General features: G+C 45.1%; 1 protein-coding gene across 1 annotated transcript; it reads left to right on the top strand.

Annotated features, from left to right (window-relative positions):
• Nucleotides 1-342: 342 nt before the first annotated feature.
• LOC117991425 (calpain-2 catalytic subunit-like) lies at nt 343-19,749 on the top strand. The gene is made up of 11 exons (XM_069504899.1): nt 343-562; nt 5,636-5,754; nt 9,124-9,178; nt 9,870-10,008; nt 15,955-16,742; nt 16,811-17,332; nt 17,601-17,673; nt 17,749-17,802; nt 17,868-18,237; nt 18,309-18,364; nt 18,478-19,749. The coding sequence occupies exons 2-11, from the start codon at nt 5,685-5,687 to the stop codon at nt 18,502-18,504; spliced, it is 2,154 nt and encodes a 717-aa protein (XP_069361000.1). The 5' UTR covers nt 343-562; nt 5,636-5,684; the 3' UTR covers nt 18,505-19,749.
• The last annotated feature ends 695 nt before the right edge of the window (nt 19,750-20,444 follow it).

Raw genomic sequence — 20,444 nt, 5'->3', positions numbered from 1 at the left:
TGGCCGCTCTCATTTAGTTTGATCATGAAGCCAATTCATTTTTGAATATTTGCGGAACCTAAGGATATATTATAAGAACCGTTTTGTTAATGACTTAACAATAAACAAATGATATTATGGTTTTATTTAATTATTTTGTTTTATTTTTACGACAATTGACAACGAAGCAAACGCCATCTATTGTGGCTCGAATGAACTCTGAACATCGACCCACGCGTAGTTCTGCACCTTGATGCTAGGTGGCACCAACATACTTTGAACAAAATTGATTTTTATTAAAAACGAAACGCTAGTTAGTAGTTCAAAATTTACAACGTCACAAAAGGTGTATGAAGTCTGCCGATCCGCACTTATCTCCTCATGCCGAGAGATCAGTGTCGTGTGGAGTGAGGCGGCGGCGCGGCTGTGACAGTGTGACGGGCCGACGGCCGCTAGTTCAGTGGTCGGCGGAGCGGCGCGCGCAGTGCACGCCCCTAGTCGTCAGTGGTGTCAGTGGTGTCAGTGAGCGTGTCAGCTCGGATTACCGTTGCAGCGGTCGCGCCGCGCATCAGAACCAGCAACGGTAAGCGCGACGCGCATTGCTCATGGAATCTAATTACGATGAATTGCTCGAATAGTTGCGATGCGCGTGCGATTGTGATCTACAGTGTATATGTCAGTCTACACGAAGCCCGCTGTCTAGCTCATGTCCCGCGACTTCATCCGCGTCCTTGTAGGTTTTTAGAAATCCCTTGAGAACTCTTTGATTTTTCGGGATAAAAGTAACCTATATCTATATACTCTCCGGTATGCGAGAAATGACGTCGACCCATTACTCCTTTGTGACGTGATTGAAGGATTTAAACCAACAAACAAATGCACTTTCGCATTTATGATAGGTACTTATGCGAAAGTGTAGGTAGGTATCTGTTTGTCTGCTATCTTTTCACGGCCCCCCCTGTTTAACCGTTTTTAATGAAAGGTTACCTACAGAGATGCTTGCATCCTAACAACATACCCGCTTTTTGTCCCAGAAAATCAAAGAGCTCCCACGGGATTTTTGAAGAACCTAATTCCACGCAGACGTAGTCGCGGGCATTAGCTAGTGGACCTATAAATACTTTATTATACCAAATACAACCCTAACTATTGGGTCCCGTATTTCATCTACATACCTACCTATTTGGATTTACTGAACAAGGTACCTTTAACTTATATAGAGTATAATCTAACCCTCTAACAAATAAACCTGGAATAGCGGTGGAATAGTTATACTCTGTTTTGTCTTTCTCTGTCATCAGTAATTTGACATTTGAAGGAAAAAGACAAAACAGAGTATAACTATTCCACCGCTATTCCAGGTTTATTTGTTAGAGGGCAAATATATAAAAGGTGACTGACTGACTGACTGACTGATCTATCAACGCACAGCTCAAACTAATGGACAGATTGGACTGAAATTTGGCATGCAGAATGCAGATAGCTATTACGACGTAGGCATCCGCTAAGAAAGGATTATTGAAAATTCAACCCCTAAGGGGGTGAAATAGGGGTTTGAAATTTGTGTAGTCCATGCGGACGAGGTCGCGAGCATAAACTAGTCTAAATATATAAAAGGAAAATTAAAAAAATGAAAACCGACTTCAATAACCACCAACACTAAAAAGTAAAAAATAATTTAATTTATTACCCAATATATTATGTACTAGCTGATGCCCGCGACTTCGTCCGCGTGGATGTAGGTTTTCAAAAGCCCGGGGGAACTCTTTGATTTTCCGGGATAAAAGAAGGCAGGTCATGACTGTCGTAGAGGTGATGGCCGTTGGAGCCGGAAAGTCCTTGAGTGGAGTCCGCGTAGGTATAAGCAAGCGTAGCTTAGTGTGGGACGCCCTCCAGCACGATGGACCGACGATATCAAGAGGCTGACGGGAAGTAGCTGGATGAGGAAGGCTGAGAACCGGGTGTGGTGGCGCTCTTTAGTGAAGGCCTATGTCCAACAGTGGACGTCCGCAGGCTGGTGATGATGGAAAAAATCACGTTGATCCGTTGCATCCCTCACACGCCCCTATCCGCCTTCTCCACTCCTGTCTCGCTGGCGAATAAGTTTGGAATAGAATAGGATTTCGATGGAGTGCGTGGATTTTTGTGAACGGAGTTCAACCATGTAGTCGTGGTTTGGTACAATAGTAAATGGTACAATATTAATTCACCATCAACAGTTCCTAAAAACCCATAGATTAGGAGTGCAGTACCCTGCAGCATCAGTATTGAAGAGTTGGAACTTAAAGTTCAATAATGGTATATATGTTTGGCATCTACAATATTATTTCACAATCAACAGTGGCTTAGGAGTGCAATACCCTGCATCATCAGGGTTGAAGAGTTGGGATATGGAGTTGAATCATGAAGTCGCTGCTTGGTACCAAAACCAGAGATAGTTTATTCTAAGCATACCTTTAATATCAATTCAACATAGATTATTCCTAAAACAGCTGATTCAAATCCAAAAGTACAGTAGCTACCCGTCATCATCATAATGATGGCTGAGAAGTTGGGACTTGATGTTTAATCATGTATAGTACGTGACAGGTCGAGATGACAATCGGGGTGGGGATGCGCTAAGCCGTTGTGGGGGCGTTCGCGTCCCCCCGCCTCATAATCCAATTGCCATCTCGACCTGTCGCGTGCTATACCCAGTCTGGTAGTGTACCTACCTATTAATTCTAATTTTGACTACCTCCCTGGCGCAGTGGTAAGCGCTGTAGTCTTATCAGTGGGAGGTCCAGGTTCGATTCCCGGCAGTGTCGGTTACAAATTTTATAATTTCTAAATTTCGTCTGGTCTGGTTTCGGCCGTGGCTAGTTACCACCCTACTGGCAAAGTCGTACCACTATGCGATTTAGCGTTCTGGTACGATGCCGTGATCATAGACCGTATGTCTATTCATCTATGCCTAGATAAGTTCGATAAATCGCACACACCAGCTTAAGCTGAGCTGTACGTTCAAAGGTTCCGGTACATTCCGGGTTTCAAGTTAAATGTACGTACCTAATATTGAGGGTTGTAATGTCTGTAATTTCTGAACTACAAAAATAAAAATATTAAAAAAACTGACTTCCAAAAACACTACGAAGTAAAAAATAACTTTTGTTTTTCTACACGCGTATATTATAATATGTTGAAGTCGGGCGAGCTTCACGCTTTGATTGCTAGTTTCTTTTATTATGCTCGCCCAACTTCATACATTCATACACGTGTAGCAAACAAAAGTTATTTTTTACTTTGTAGTGTCTTTAGAAGTCGGTTTTTTAACGTTTTTATTTTATTATAAGCTTGTTAGTGTAAGTAGTTATTGCTTGGTACCTAAAATATCAATTCACCTGTAGCATCAGGATTGAAGAGTTGATACTTGGAATTCAATAACGTCTATGCTTGGCATTAACAATATTATTTCCCCAGGAACAGTTCCTGAATCTCTATGGTTAAGGAGTGCTGTACCCTGCATCATCAGGTTAGAATCGTGAAGCCGTTTCTTGATACCTAAAATATCAATTCACTATCAGAAATTCTCAAATCCCCACGATTTAGGAGTTCAGTACCTTGCAGCATCAGGATTGAGGAGTTGGGATTCGAAGTTCAATGATGTAGCCTATGCTTCGTACCTAAAATAATTTTGCATCATCTGCAGTTCCTGAATTATTATAGTTTAGGAGTGCTGTACCCTACATCATCAGGGTTGAGGAGTTGGGACTTGAAATCTGAGAATGCAGTCGTTGCTTGGTACCTATAATATGAATTCACTATGAACGCTTCCTGAATCTTGATAACTTAGGCGGGCAGTAACCCTGCAGCATCAGGATTAAGGAGTTGGATCCAGAATTTTTTATGGGACTACCACAAAAACTTCTTCTGTTGATTTAAAAAAATAATTTGCAAATCGGTCCAGAAATCTCGAAAAAATCGATGTAGAAAAAAGAACCACCTCCTTTTTGACAGTTGGTTAAAAACCGATGACCTTTAAATATTTACGAAACAATCTTTAAAATATCCCCTTTCTAAAAAAAAAAGAATGAATGAAATCGGACTACGCGTTAACGAATTACAGCTCAGTATACATTTTAACCTTCAACCCCTCTCCTAAGGGAACCATGCTGAATTTCGGGATAAAAAGTATACTATGTCCTTCCTCATAGTAACCAACCTCAAATCGTACCAAGTTTCGTTGGAATCCATTCAGTAGTTTCAGCGTGATGCGCGGCCGTGATACAGACAGACAGACAAAAATGAAAAAAATTACAGTTTTAAGTTCAGTATCACTTATAGAGTGCCCTCGAAAAAAAAATTTCAAAATATCTTCAATGTACAGAATTGGACCTGTTACAGTTTTATTATAAGTATTGATGATACAAGAGTTATTGTAGTTCTATAGCAATATTTTTGGAGCCGGTGCCAATTAGCCGCACGAATCATCTATCTACTCTTCATAGTGTTTTGAAGTGGCTTCCTAAAACCAGCGAGCAAAAGTCATTTTTGCTCGCCCAGTGAGCAAAAGTCGTTTTTGCTCGCCCTGTAAGCAAAAGTCGTTTTTGCTCGCCCAGTGAGCAAAAGTCGTTTTTGCTCGCCCAGTGAGAAAAAGTGTTTTGAATTAAGAACACTCTGGATTGGCATTTCTTCAATTCATTGTCCCAAGAAACGTTCGGAAATTTGATAGTGTAGGTAAGTAGGTATACCTACCACAAACTTTTTATTTCATAAACATTTTTTGATCTATATTTTATGATTTAAATTATTATTGACTTTAATTTAAAGTGTGTTTTATAAGTTTATAATTTTGTAAAATAATATGAAACATATACCTAGGTAGGTAAGTACGGTTTATAGCCTCAATAGCTCAACGGTTAAGGAGAGGACTGAATTCCGAAAGGTCGGAGGTTCAAACCCCATCCTTGCACTATTGTCGTACCTACTCCTGGCACAAGTTTTACGCTTAGTTGGAGGGGAAAGGGGAATATTGGTCATAATTAACATGGCTAAATACCTATTCTTTTAGAAAAAAAAGTACTTAATAAAAATAAAAATATCTAATAGGTATTTCAAATGAGCAGTCATTGAATAATTTCCGCGAGTCGGCAGTGATGTGCCTGTGGCACGTGGGCACAGGAGATATAATAGTTCTCTGTGGGCCTGATACTTATCTGCGCTTGTTTTGGAGCGTAAGTGTGTATGTATGTAGTATGTACCTGATTAGGTAGGTAGGCATGTTGCAAACTTTCACTGTTTACACCGCGCGCTGCGCGCTGCTGCACGCTGCGCGTTGCTGCACACTGCACGAGCCTCGAGCACGACTGTACCTACCTACACAAAGCCTGAATACGTATAGTAGGTAACTAGTCACGAGTGTTGGCGGTGTCATGATGTTCAACCCTTCGCCGGCTCACTACCGAGCGCAGGTCTTCTCTCAGAGTGGCAAGGGGTTGGGCACAGACGATGGGCTGGCGTGGTGACGGATTGGCAGACTCTCAGGCTTGCAGGTTTACTCACGATGTTTTCCTTCGCCGTTAAAATGCGTATCACTTGCTTCAACACTGCCGATTATTATCTTTCCGAAGCTCGGTGCGCAGTTAATATAATATACTCCTCGTTGTCATGACGGTAGCCAAGAGCGGAGGCAGAAGTGATGGTGCGTCGTGGGCGGTGACGCCGCCATGAGGAAGTTCATGCGCACGCGCCCCGCGCCGCCCCTCGCCGCGCCGCCCAAGACCAACGGCTACACCAGTGAGTGCATTGTACTATACCTACCTCCTTACACCGTACACGGTGGACCGGACCACACTCGCGGGGGTGGAGGCGTACTGTGCTAGCCTCGTCGCCTCGTCGTCTGGACGAGTGTCATGCAAAGATCGCCCGTCCATCTAGTAAGGGGTCTTCGAGCGCCGCGTTATAGCGTGCGCCACACTTCCGCCGCCACCCGCACTTCCTACCATCGAGCAGATCGATGGACCCCTCCCCTCCACCTCCCCCACTCCACCACGCTGACTCAAGCTCTAAGGTAAGGTACGGTAAGGTACGGTCGGACGTTCAGCAGCCTTGAGTGGATCAACACCGTTACACTTACCTACATATACCTTCCTATTGTAGGTAACTACAACTAGCTACTCGTACATCTAGGCGCTAATTGAACATTGTCACAACCTATGTAATGTAACCTATTATGTTGCCTGCAAAATGTGAGAAGACAAAAACGTTGTCTGCAAAATATGAGAAGACAACAATGTTGCCTGCAAAATGTGGACGAGTGTCAGACATATTTAGTCTGTTAGTGGCAAAGGATTGCGATTACCTTTCGCTGTCAAGGTTCAGTGTGGTATATATATATATACCGGCGGATCTACAACACTGAACCTTGACAGCGTCTTGACAGCTATATATATATATATATATATATATATATATATATATATATATATATTCGGTACGGAGTATACGGTACCGCACCGCAAGCCCGCTATAATTACCGCCACCGAAGGGTTTGGGCACACACAAAGCGCGACGGCATTTCTATTTGTATTTGTTGATTTATTTGCAAGAAACATAAATAGATATTATTAATATCCAATATGCTTCGTCAATTGACACTGGCAGCTGCATCATATCGAGCGCATATTGTACGATTTACAGCTGTAGGAAGCAGTAGGAAGGCGCGCGACTGCATGCTCATGTGGGAACCGCGGTGGACCTTCGACCGTCTCGCGTCTTGTCTGACCAACCCTCGAGCACTCAGCGAACGGTGAAAGTGTCCGACACTACACACTACTGCAGGGGGCCCGGGGTTACCGTCCTCGGCCGCCGCGCGGGACCCGACGCGGCGACGACGCGCGACGCGCTGCTTTCCTGCGGATCGCCTTGACCTCGAATGCGCATTGTACGCGGCGCGAACAATGCCGCACAAACACTACAATCGCGCTTTGTGTTGCTGCTGCCAGCTGCCATACATACCGAGCTGGTGGGAAACTGTGGGAGGCAGTCGGTAACAACTTTGTAGGTAGTCCAAATGTCGCAGTTCAATGACTGACCGACGGACAGTCGGTCTCCACACATTTTAAGCTAGGAGTTACAGCTCGTCTTAAGTAGGTACCTACCTCCTCCTCCGACCTCTCGGCTCTCACAATCGTGCCTCCAATTTTAAATTAGCCAACTCCGTCGATAGCAAGATGGCTCGTGCGGCGCATGCTTCATAAGATGGCTCGTGCGGACAGGAGACACCACGAACGGCGACGGGAATCTCCCGTATCTGTGACGTCTGCCCCAGAATGGGGAGAATGACATAATGGGGACAAGGAAGCAGAAAGGAAAAAACTTGTAGGGAGTCAAGAAGGCGCCCCGGGAAAGAGCCACCGAGCAAGTACCGAACGGGCGCCCTCCCGCGTTTCGGCCCATATAACCGCAAGGTTGGTGGGGCCATGGGTGGTGGTGGGTTGTCCAGTGCTACATTAAATGAACCTAGTGGGGAGCTGTTCCTGACGCGGCACCGAGCCACGAGCCCCAGCTGCCGAGCCCTCGCGACATGGTATCGAGATGACAAGGTGCGGGCGGTGCCCACGTCTGATCCTATCCACTTTACATGAAGCTCTGACAGTACCTACTGACAACTATGTACTTCCTACTTACTTGTACTTATTGCTATGACGTCATGTGAACTGCTGCGTTTCTTGTTACCTACTGACCTGCTTTCAGACAGAACTACTAACCTATTTCTATTTACTAAGCTGTGATAGCCTTGTGGTTAGGATGTCCGCCTTGTGATCGGAGGTCGGGGGTTCGATCCCGGGCACGCACCTCTAACTTTTCGGAGCTATGTGCGTTCTAAGTAATAATAATTGAATATCACTCGATTTAACGGTGAAGGAAAACCTGCACGCCTGAGAGTTCCCCATAATGTTCTCAAAGGTGTGTGAAGTCTACGTGAGTCTACCGATCTGCACATGGCCAGCGTGGTAGACTATGGCCAAACCCCTTCTCTCTGAGGGAGACCCGTGCTCTGTAGCGAGCCGGCGAATGGGTTGATCATGATGATGGCGAGATGGTCTATGGCCGAAATGAAAGAATCTCCTCGACTCGGTGCGTATAGCACCTCCTCAGATTCCTAACTCCAGCTTGCTGCTGTATCAGGTGCTGCTGTGTACGTCGTGTCTGTGTGCTGAGCTGGTTTGACCGCTGCGATTTTGTTCTAAATAATTTTGACTGTTCCAAAAACCCAAAGACCCTCGTGGGGTTTTTAGCAAAGATTGAGCGCTGGTCCGAGAGCCACATCGGCGAGCGCACTATACAACACTAAACCTAAGTAGGTATTTATAATTCACAATCTGCAGAACTAGCGCACTGCATGGACCAGTGGTGTGCCGGCAGCTCGAGTGCAATTTGTTCGAGCAGCGCAGCGCGGCGGCAGCAAGCGCGCTCCTGCCTACCATTATCTAGTAATATTATAAGAGGAGTGTTTGTAAGTTTGTTTGTAAGAACTAAAAAGTAATCTCTGGAGTTTCTGAACCGATTTTGAAAAGACATCCTGAACGATTTTCCACTTCAATAAACCCTAAAACAAAGTTAAACCTACCTAGTAGTTAGTACCTACCTATTTACAAAATTGATTTTATTTTTGGAACAACAATAACGCTAGAAGTGTACCCCTCCCATGTATTGCAATATTTGAATACTTGTAATGTAATAGCACAATACAATACAAGACCGAAACTTCGGCTGCAGATCCCTTCAAGGCCGAGACGTATTGTTATTCAGTCGCGTTCTTCACAACACTGATGCCATTCCACCAAGTATGGACGACGCGACGACGCGACGACGGACGCGGACGGGCCGAATTGTACACGCCTGTAGCACTGTGGCAAAGTACACACTGCCTCGTTGCTTCAGCGAACAGCTCGTGACGTCAGCACGACGGGGAGGTTCCGCCGCCAAGCCGAGCTGCAAGCCGCTCGACCGTCTCGGGAGTTCTTTACAAGTACCATAGGTTACTTGCATTAGAATGTTTTATTAGCTAAGAGCTCACGATAGCCGAACACGCTAGCCAGCAGAACTACGAGGCAGGGCTGGCTGTCCGCTCCTCACTGATCTGTCGTTGTGGTGTTGCAGATGGCGTGGGCGCCGCCGGGCCGCGCCGTGACGACCAGCACTCCACTCTCAGCAGGTGAGACCCTGCTGCCGTGCTAGCTGCTAGCTGCTAGCTGCTAGCTGCACAATTCTATATCCTACTATGCATATTTACATTTTAGGTACCTACTATGTAACTGTGATATGAGAATGGTTAAGGACTTTTATTTTTTTTAGATTACTCAGTTCCGATTAATACGTTCTGAGAATTTGCAAAAATTCAGAAACAGATATATCGTAGGGAGTAGGGACTTAATTTGTCGTATTATTTAACGATTTGTCAGAGAGTTGTCGATGGTCAATTAACTGTAAACGTTCACTTTGCGCGCTGAAGCGTGCTCCGTGCCCCGTGCCCCGTGCCCCGCGCGCGCGCGCAGTCGCACGCGACCTGCCCCTGTGTCTGATGTCCGACTTGACGCAATTGCTCCGTATCATATTATAATATACTTATTCTGCGTCCGTATAAAAATAAAAAATAAAATAGGATTATCTGCACTGTTCCTTCTCCATCTCTGATAGATATAATTCCTATCACGTATGTGATCGCTTCTGTCACAGAAACAGGCGTACATTTCCATGATACACATGAAACAACAAGATCATTTTATTGAAAAAAAAAATCAATTATTAGTAAACCGCTTTTGATTATCGCGCCCAAACCAGCGACCAAGGAATTGGTTGCTCGCTTTTCCTACAATGTGAAGTTGACGTGGTCGTGTGGTGCGCAGGTACTGGAGCGAGTCGGAGAAGGGCGGCTCGGCGTGCGGCGCGCCCCCCGCGCTGTGGGAGGACCCCGACTTCCCCGCCGCCGCCGCCGGCCTGGCCGACCGCCGCCTCGCGCACCGCACGCTCTGGCTGCGACCGCACGTGAGTGACGCACGCACACAGTCGGCACTGCTGCGGGAGGAGCCCGAGTTCCCCGCATACAAAACGTTAGTTAGGAGTGCACGTCGCTCGGTGAGCCGACGCCGACGGGCGCCGCGTGTCCTCGTGCGAGCATCTGCGCAAACACATCCACTTGTACATTGTAATTATAGATTATTTTGTGTTGTACAAAACGTGTCGAATCACTTATGTCGTACCTACTCCGTAAACACACGCACCCAAATAGTGACAATATAATATAAATACCATACTCCAGTAGGTCGTACATTGCCCTGACGCGGACGGCTCATTCATATTTCACCTCACTAGCTTAAAGAGGTCGCCTTTGCTATCTAAAACCAGTGAGCAAAAGTCGTTTTCACTCACCCAGTAAGCAAAAGTCGTTTTCACTCACCCAGTGAGCAATAGTCGTTTTCACTCACCCAGTGAGCAAAAGTCGTTTTCACTCACCCAGTGAGCAAAAGTCGTTTTCACTCACCCAGTGAGCAAAAGTCGTTTTCACTCACCCAGTGAGCAAAAGTCGTTTTCACTCACCCAGTGAGCAATAGTCGTTTTTGCTCGCCCTGTGAGCAATAGTCGTTTTTGCTCGCCCTGTGAGCAATAGTCGTTTTTGCTCGCCCTGTGAGCAATAGTCGTTTTTGCTCGCCCAGTGAGCAATAGTCGTTTTTGCTCGCCCAGTGAGCAATAGTCGTTTTTGCTCGCCCTGTGAGCAATAGTCGTTTTTGCTCGCCCTGTGAGCAATAGTCGTTTTTGCTCGCCCTGTGAGCAATAGTCGTTTTTGCTCGCCCTGTGAGCAATAGTCGTTTTTGCTCGCCCTGTGAGCAATAGTCGTTTTTGCTCGCCCAGTGAGCAAAAGTGTTTTGAATTTAGAACGCTCTGAATTGGCATTTTTTCAATTCATTGTCCCAAGAAACATTCGGAAATTTTCTATAATATAATATTTCATACAATATTTTATTTCATAAACATTTTTGATACTCTATTTTATAATTTAAACTATTGACTTTTGGTTAAAATTACGGTCTGTCTATGCTTCTTAGACTTTGTAATTTGAAAAATTTATAACTAGGTGCTAATTATTTCTCACGAATGACGCAATTCCGAAATAGGTACGAACGCAGACAAAAAAGAATTCAAAATGGCGGGAAAACAAAAAGTTATCTGCTATCTGAGTATGTACCTATATCATTAGGTGTGTACGGGAGCGGTGTGCCGTGTGCCGTGTGCCGTGTGCCGTGTGCGGGCCCGACCGTACCAAAGGGAGATCTCCCACCGAGCGGTTGGTTGTGCTCGGTAGCGCCAGCTGGGCCGACGGTTGTATCTTGAAACTTCTATATAATATAGTCCAGATTGCAGAACACTCTGTTAGTGCGAGTACTGTCGGCGGTACTTTTGTTCGGGGACTACGTCATCGGTTGAACAGCGCCATCTAGTTTGTACTGTGGCAACCGCCACAGGTGCATGCATTGTAGATAATTGTTGTAAAAGTAACAAAATGAGTGTCTCTAGTGATAATAACTGAACACCACAGTAGTGAGGTAAACTTGCCGGACGTACGTCTTGTGTTGGGCGCTATTGGCACAGAATATATAATATGCGGTATCTATGTGTGTATGTAAGTATCACACGATAGCCGGTTTGCCAGTAATTGGGTGTACACTCTAAATTTTTTCTCTGTGAATTGTAATTGTTATCATCATATATATATATATATATATATATATATATATATTATATACTTATAATAAAACTGTAACAGGTCAAATTCTGTACATTGAAGATATTTTGAAATTTTTTTTTCGAGGGCACTCTATAATCGATACTGAACCCAAAACTGTAATTTTTTTCATTTTTGTCTGTCTGTCTGTCTATCTGTCTGTCTGTCTGTCTGTATCACGGCCGCGCATCACGCTGAAACTACTGAATGGATTCCAATGAAACTTGGTACGATTTGAGGTCATACTATGAGGAAGAATATAGGATACTTTTTATCCCGAAATTCAGCATGGTTCCCGTAGGAGAGGGGATGAAAGTTAAAATGTATACTGAGTTGTAATTCATTAACGCGTAGTCCGATTTCATTCATTCTTTTTTTGTTAAAAGGGGATATTTTAAAAATTGTTCCGTATATATTTCAAGGTCATCGGCTTTTAACCGACTGTCAAAAAGGAGGTGGTTCTTTTTTCTACATCGAATAAAACTGTAACAGGTCAAATTCTGTACATTGAAGATATTTTGAATTTTTTTTTTCGAGGGCACTCTATAATCGATACTGAACCCAAAACTGTAATTTTTTTCATTTTTGTCTGTCTGTCTGTCTATCTGTCTGTCTGTCTGTCTGTCTGTCTGTATCACGGCCGCGCATCACGCTGAAACTACTGAATGGATTCCAATGAAACTTGGTACGATTTGAGGTCATACTATGAGGAAGAATATAGGATACTTTTTATCCCGAAATTCAGCATGGTTCCCGTAGGAGAGGGGATGAAAGTTAAAATGTATACTGAGTTGTAATTCATTAACGCGTAGTCCGATTTCATTCATTCTTTTTTTGTTAGAAAGGGGATATTTCAAAAATTGTTCCGTATATATTTCAAGGTCATCGGCTTTTAACCGACTGTCAAAAAGGAGGTGGTTCTTTTTTCTACATCGATTTTTTCGAGATTTCTGAACCGATTTGCAAAATTTTTTTTAATCAACAAAAAAAGTTTTCGTGGTGGTCACATAAAAATTCTGGATTCAACTCCTTAATCCAGATGCTGCAGGGTTACTGCCCGCCTGAGTTATCAAGATTCAGGAAGTGTTCATAGTGAATTTATATTGTAGGTACCAAGCAACGACTTTATTCTCAGACTTCAAGTCTCAACTCTTAAACCCTGATGATGTAGGGTACAGCACTCCTAAACTATAATGTTTCAGGAACTGCGGATGATGCAAAATTATTTTAGGTACCAAGCATAGGCTACATCATTGAACTTCGGATCCTAACTCCTCAATCCTGATGCTGCAAAATACTGAAGTCCTAAATCGTGGGGATTTTAGAATTTCTGATAGTGAATTGATATTTAAAAAAAAAAAAATTGAATCGACTGTTAGGCGGAACGAAGTTCGCTGGGTCAGCTAGTTTTATAATATGTGTACTATCTGTTGGCAAACCAATAAAATAAAATAAATAGCAAAATTTTCTGTTTCTTTTGCCTTTTGAATCCTCCACCACACTCAGGATCGTAATTAGAATCGCTCGCTACGCTCGTGATTGGCTCGAAGCGCACGATCGCAGCTGTCAAGTGTCAAGCCTGCATCGAGGCATCATGGTTGGACTAGTAAGTAGTCAAGTAATTCGGTCATTGTAACGTGTGTTACATTACATACTGAGCGACCGTTCTCATTGGGTATTCCGGAGCCGTGCCGACTTGTGCCGTCCGTCCGTGCCGTCACGTGCCACTGCGTGCCGACCGGCAAGTATTCCGCCTAATACCTATGTACCTAACCGCATTGCCCGCGTGAGGTCAGACAGAATGTCAGTAAACCCTCCATGAAAACAAAGCCGATTTTGTTCACTAGTGGTTTTGTTCAGTTTACAACTGAGTAATCAACTAATCAAACGAAGTGGAAAACTGTACAACTCCTGGTACTAGCGCCCGCTCTCTAATGCAAATGCTTTCACACAGTTTGTCGAATCTAGATCACCAGAGTTCTATCGCAAAGCCATAAATTTTGAGCTTCCTATTAGATGGCAGATAATAATGGTAATTATTTTGATTAAATAATTAATATGTTAAATTAAAAAAAAACTAATTTTTATTTTTCAGTACAAATCGGCAATTTCATACTTTAACCCATCTTTAATCCCTAATATATTCTGTGGCTGAACTAACAGCTGAATGCTTTGGGATCATAGATTATCTACTATATACTAGAGATAGATGTGCGACTCTAGATTTCTTTTTCAAAGTTACGCGTGTGCTCACATCTAGAGGGCACTAAAAGCGCGCTAGGCGTGCGAGAGCGCGAAAATTTAAATGCTATTTAAATGTACTTTACTAGAATATTTTATATTTTTGAACATGTTTTAAAAAAATATCAATAATTCCATTAACGTTTGTTTAAAACATGTTTAAAAATATATATTACAAGACAGACTCTTTAAGATACTAAATTATAAAACACTATAGAAATAAAAAGGTTTTAAGGTTTTGTAAAATATTTTATTTTCATAAATTCGTAACTAGGTACATAAAATACATACCCAAATTCAAGACCCACGAGATTGTGAAATAGGTAACGCTCAAATCCAAAATTTTTGGTTATTTACTTTTCATAACTTTCATATTACTACCACAACTGGTGTATTTCAACGATCTTCAAACTGGTGATTGCAAATTTGATAATTCGTAACTATATATTATTTCATTATCAGTCTTGCTTTCTAAATGTTGTCCTATCTCTTTTCATTGTTTAAATGGTTTCAAAGAGAGGAGTAGCCAGGTTTTGGAAAGCCATGCAAACATCTGAAAAAGTAATAACATAAAATATGCATTAGTCTATACTTACTTATTGTACCTACTTAATTAGTTGATAGCTGATACCTATAATATAAAAATAACTTAGTCAATAAAGTTCAAAACAAATGTTGTAAGTACACTTAATTACAAAACAAAAAAATTACAGAATTAGTAGTTAATAATCCATAGCAATATGATAAATGCAAAAGTGTGTCAACCTGTCTGTATGCTAGCTTTTTACAGTAAATTTGTGTAACCGTTTATGATGAAAGTTAGTACAGAGATAACTTGCATCCAGGTAAGGACATAGGCTTCTTTTGTCACGGAAAACTCAAACAGTTCCCATGGGATTCCCAAAAACCCTAAATCCACGTAGACAAAGTGGTGGTCATCATCTGTTTGGTACAGAGATAGCTTGCATCAGACGGTTGTAACTTGTAGGCCACATTTATCCCGGAAAATTGGACTTCTCACGGGATTTCTAAAATAGTTTTTTCGAGCGGACGAAATCGCAGGAACTATATACCTAGTATCATGATAAAATACCTAATGTGCTAATGGTGCCTTAATGGTGCATAGAGTTTGACTCATTGAAGTAATTTTGAGTTAGATTACGAGTAAGCTGATTTTATACTTACCGAATTAGTCACATCCAGACACACATCGAGATCTCCGTGGCATTTTTCTGCACAAATATATTCACAGAAAAATCATTTCACAAAGCAAAAACAAGTCCGTAATCCGTAGCCGTGGTCAATCGTTCAGGCATGAATCGAGTCACTAAATCAATCCTTAGAATATAGTTATCGAGGTGGTGAAAGGAAATACAGACTACAGTCCTGTTATTAAAGCAGAGTCAGATAGATTTAACAGAAATATAAATATTTACTACAGCACACGAAAACATGAAAACTTGGTTATAATTTATTAATGTCATTAAAATTACACCAATGTGCCCGCCATCTATTGACGTCTTTTGTAAACTGTTCTCTATTTGTTTAGCCGTGCTCGCGCTTAGATGGCACCACAAGCGATTTTCAATTTGCGATTTTTTAATGTTCTAGAGTTGCACCCCTATGTTTGGGATTGTCTAAAATATATAAAATAACCAATAAAATAAAATATAATAAAATAAAATAAAATATCTCCTTATTTTGTTTTCATATGAGTATGAATAAATAAATGAGAATAATAATAATTTAAAACAATTTTAATTTTATTTTAAAAAGTACCTAACTATTTAATTCGCAAATAGTTGCATGTCAATCGTCACACGTCAATCGTCATTGACAAGGAGAAGGAGAGCTTGTGATTGCCAGCTAAATATCATTTTTTCCCTACTGTATTTTCATAAAGTTCGCTACTCATAATTTTAGCATTGTACATTGTAAGGAAATGTAGAGTTGTGTTGCGCGTGTGGCAGGAGCTGTGCGCGCGGCCGCGCTTCCTGGGCGACGCGGCGCTGGACGCGCCCGAGCGCCTCGAGGCCGAGCCCCCCGAGCGCGGCGCGGCGCGCTGGCGCCTGGCGCCGGGCGAGGCGGGCGACGCGGCGCTGTGCTGCGCGGCCGCCGCGCTGGCGCTCACGCCCAGCCTGCTGGCGCGCGCCGCGCCGCCGCACTCCTTCCGCACCGCCTACAGCGGCCGCTTCCGCTTCCGCTTCTGGGTGTTCGGCGCGTGGCGCGACGTGGCCGTGGACGACCGCCTGCCGACGCGCGGCGGCCGCCTGCTCGCCGGCCGCGCCGCGCTGCCCGACGACTTCACGCTGCCGCTGCTCGAGAAGGCGTACGCCAAGCTGCACGGTGGCTACGCGCGCCTGCGCGGCGGCAGCGTGGCGCGCGCGCTGCAGGAGCTGACGGGCGGCGTGGTGCAAAGCTTCGCGCCGCCGCGCCAGCCGCGCGCGCTGCTGCTGCAGGTGCTGCACTCGGCCGTGCCGCGCTCCACGCTGCTGGTGGCCACCGTGGCAGACGCCGCGCCGGACAAGGAGGTGGCGACGCGGCGCCGCGGACTGCTGGCGGGGCAGGCCTACTGCGTGACGGGGCTGGCGCGCGTGCGCGACGCGCCCGACGACGGCGTGCTGGTGCGCCTGCGCGCGCCGTCCGGCCGCGGCGAGTGGGCGGGTGCGTGGGCGCGCGGCAGTACGCAGTGGCGCGCGCTGCCCGAGCACGACCGCGAGCTGCTGGAGCGCCGCGCCGACCTGCCCGGACACTTCTGGTGACTCTCGTGCCCGATCGTGACGACTGCTGCTTCTGGTTGGTTACTAATGTACCGGCGTGTTGCAGGATGTCGTTCGCGGACTTCGCGCGCTCGTTCGGGCGGCTGGAGCTGGTGCACGTGGGGCCGGATGACTGGCTGCGCGAGCCCGCGCTGCACGCCAAGCGGCCGTGGCGCGCCGTGCTGGCGCGGCGGCGCTGGCGGCGCGGCGTGAGCGCGGGCGGCCCGCCCGGCGCGCCCACGGCGCACGCCAACCCGCACTTCCAGCTGCAGGTGCCGCGCGCCGACGCCGGCAAGTGCCACGTGGTGGTGTCGGTGACGCAGGCGTACGGCGTGGGCGCGGACGCAAGCACGCGACTACTGGGCATCGGCTTCGCTGTGTACGAGCTGCCGCCCGGCGCCGCGCCGCGTCGCGCCGCGCTGCCGCCGCTGCGCGCGCTGGACGTGACGCACTCGTCGCGCGCACGCGAGGTGGTGACGTTCTTCACGCTGCCGGCGGGGCAGTACCTGGTGGTGCCGCACGCGCACCGCGCGCACGTCGAAGCCGCCTTCCTGCTGCGCATCCTCACCGACGACCACACCGACGTCTGGTGAGTGCTGGCGCCGCCCGAGAGAGGTACGTCTCGCTAAAGCTTGCAATTCGGAGACAGCAGTAATAGAAGAAGATTTAAACGAAGGATTTCGTCGCTTCGTAAACTTGACGATCGAGGGCCCGCGGCTCGAACGAACGAGGCCTTTGGCTCTGAAACGCGACAAGTGGAAAACATACTTTTTTTTTGTGCATCGTTCATAACAGTAACGATATATTATGTAGGTAGCAAATAAAATACATATAGTAATGTGACGGCTTGTGCGCAGGGAGGTGAACGACGACAACGCCATCATCCGCGACATCGCGGGCGAGTTCGCGGACGAGGGCCGCTCTCTGCCGGTATGTGCTCGTCGTGAGTCGGTACTCTGCACGCCGCGGTCGCTCGGGCGCACAATGACGGATCCTCTGTTTCAGGCGGAGCTGCAGATGGCGATCGCCAAGGTGGTCGGCAAGGACGAGGCGGAAGAGGTACGGTAGCGGTCCGCGCGGCGCCCGGCGCGCGACGGCAGCTAGTGTAACGCAGTGTGTCGCAGGTGGACGCGGCGCGGCTGCGTGCGCGGCTGCGGCGCGTGTGGCGGCGCGTGCTGCCAGCGCGGCCGTCGCTGGAGCTGTGCCGCGCGCTGGTGGCGCTGCGCGACCCGGCGGTGAGCGGGCGCGTGTGCGCGCGCGAGCTGGCGCCGCTGCTGGCGCGGCTGGCGCTGTGGCGCGCGGCGCTGGCGGCCGAGGGCGCGGGGCGCTGCGCGCGGCGCCTGAGCGCGTACCGGCTGCGCGCGCTGCTGTGGGCGTGCGGCGTGAGCGCCTCCAACAAGGTGCTGGAGTGCCTGGTGCTGCGCTACGCGCGCGGCGCCGCGCTCGCGCCCGACGCCTGCGTGCTGGCGCTGGCGAGGCTGCATCTCGCGCACGGTACCACATCGCATATCATCAGCATCTTCTGGTGCAGTTCACTGACTACAACGATGTGCTCTTTGTTGCAGAGAGGTACCGCAGCCTCGACACGAAACTCAAGTCCAACCCCCTCTCGCTGGAGGAGGTAACTAGGTCTTTTCTTTTCTAATATTATTCGCAGTAAAATAAAAGACTAAATAATATGCTCCTCGGGCGAGGCCAGTTCTCCTGCATTGACATCCCGGTTGTGGCTTTCAGATGATCCTGATGACGATCTACTCGTGAGGAGGCGCTCGGCGGCGCGGGGGAGGGAGGAGAAGCAACTATTACCTAATTAATGTCTTTTAATATTTATGGCTGATGTTTATTGTTTCGCTACAAAGTTATTGTTGGCTATTTTTATTGTTTATAAAATATTTATGTTAATGAGTTTACTAAGTTCCGTAGTTAACGACCGGTAAATAATATTTGTATGTCATAATTTATTATTTGCGGGCTAACGAGGCACGCTCCATGTTCCTGTGGATGAGTCAATTTGTATTTCGTAATAAACTAAGTGTACGCAGCAAAGTCAACCAAAGATACAGATAACTGACCGGTAGCAATAACTTGATGACTGGCGTCTAGTACAAATCCATTGCATCAATAGTAACTGTCACTGCCGACTCGCGATCCGCGACTCGCGATCCGCGATCCGCGATCCGCGATCCGCGATCCGCAATCCGCGATCCGCGATCCGCGATGCCCGCACGTAGGTCGATAAGTAGATATAATCTCAAGGCCCCCTGTGGAGCTGCAAGAGGGATCTCGTACCATTATCATAATGTGGGTAATAGATGGGTGATTATTGATTTTTCTTTTATCCTATTAGATCTTTTGTTCCTATTTCTAACTAGCATCAAAAGATCATAAATAATGTTAGGACATCGAACTGAATTCAGTCTGGCGCCATATTTTTATTTTATTCATAGCCTTCCTCCATATCTGGATTTATGTAACACTTTCAGTAATTGAAACATTAATAATATGTGAAAATAACCAAAAAAATATATTGTGTTAAAACTACTTAAAGCAACTGAGGAAATGAACTTGTTGGGTAACTGCGCGCTGCGCGTCAGTGAGCGTCACTCGTTATATAGGTATGTTTTACAATTGCAGTTGTTTCATGTAAAGAGACTGTTTCTTGGTGCAAGACTAAATTATTAAGTAGTTATTTATTTTAATTTGCTAATAATCAAAATATTATATTATTTAATATATTAAGTAAGTAAGTAAATAGGTACTTAAAATTAAAATTATGGTGCTGAGTACATTTAGAAGAAAGTTCATCGCTAAATGATGTACCTATAGTTATGTAATTATTTAAATGATTAATTATTGTGATACTACGACGACCTAATAATGTACCAAATATACGTACCGCTGCGGGAGAACCTTAGGTGTAAGCGTAGTCTGAGGTGGGTACTGGGTACCTAGCAACTACTTATTTAAAATAAATAAATTAAAAATGTTATTACAAATATGTTGAAATCGACGTTTTATTTAACTATTCGTACCACGTCATAATATAGCCCAATTACACTAATTAAATTAATTAATGCCAACGGATTACGACCCGCGAAATCAAGAAAATGATGCAAATAATAATGCTTAAGTATTAAATTAAGTGAAATGCTCTGAAAATGAATTAATTTTCATAGTACATAATACTCCCTGAAATTAAGGTAATAGTTTTAACTTGGCAACACTTCCACTGACTCTCTGACAGTTACACTGACAGCTGAAACTTGCCTGACAACTCGATGTTGCCAACTTAGTACTTAAGGTACTAGTCTTAGTGCAATTATTTTTGATATATTTTCAGTTTACCCAATCTACACTAATATCTACACTAATATTATAAAGAGGAAAACTTTGTTTGTTTGTTTGTTTGTTTGTTTGTTTGTTTGTTTGTTTGTTTGTTTGTACTGAATAGGCTCAAAAACTACTGGACCGATTTTAAAAATTCTTTCACCATTCGAAAGCTACATTATCCATGAGTAACATAGGCTATATTTTATTTTGGAAAAAAATAGGGTTCCGTAAGATATTTGGGTTTTTCGGACACAAGGTGTAAAAAATCAACCAGAAAAGTTACTTATTTTGCGTACGCTGCCTAAACTATAAAAGATAGAACCATAAAATGTTCTAATTAATTGTAGATCTTATAAATATCTACAAAAAAG

This window comes from Maniola hyperantus, chromosome 19 (assembly GCF_902806685.2).
Source record: "Maniola hyperantus chromosome 19, iAphHyp1.2, whole genome shotgun sequence".
NCBI lineage: Eukaryota > Metazoa > Arthropoda > Insecta > Lepidoptera > Nymphalidae > Maniola > Maniola hyperantus.
This window is presented reverse-complemented; position numbering and strand designations above follow the sequence as displayed.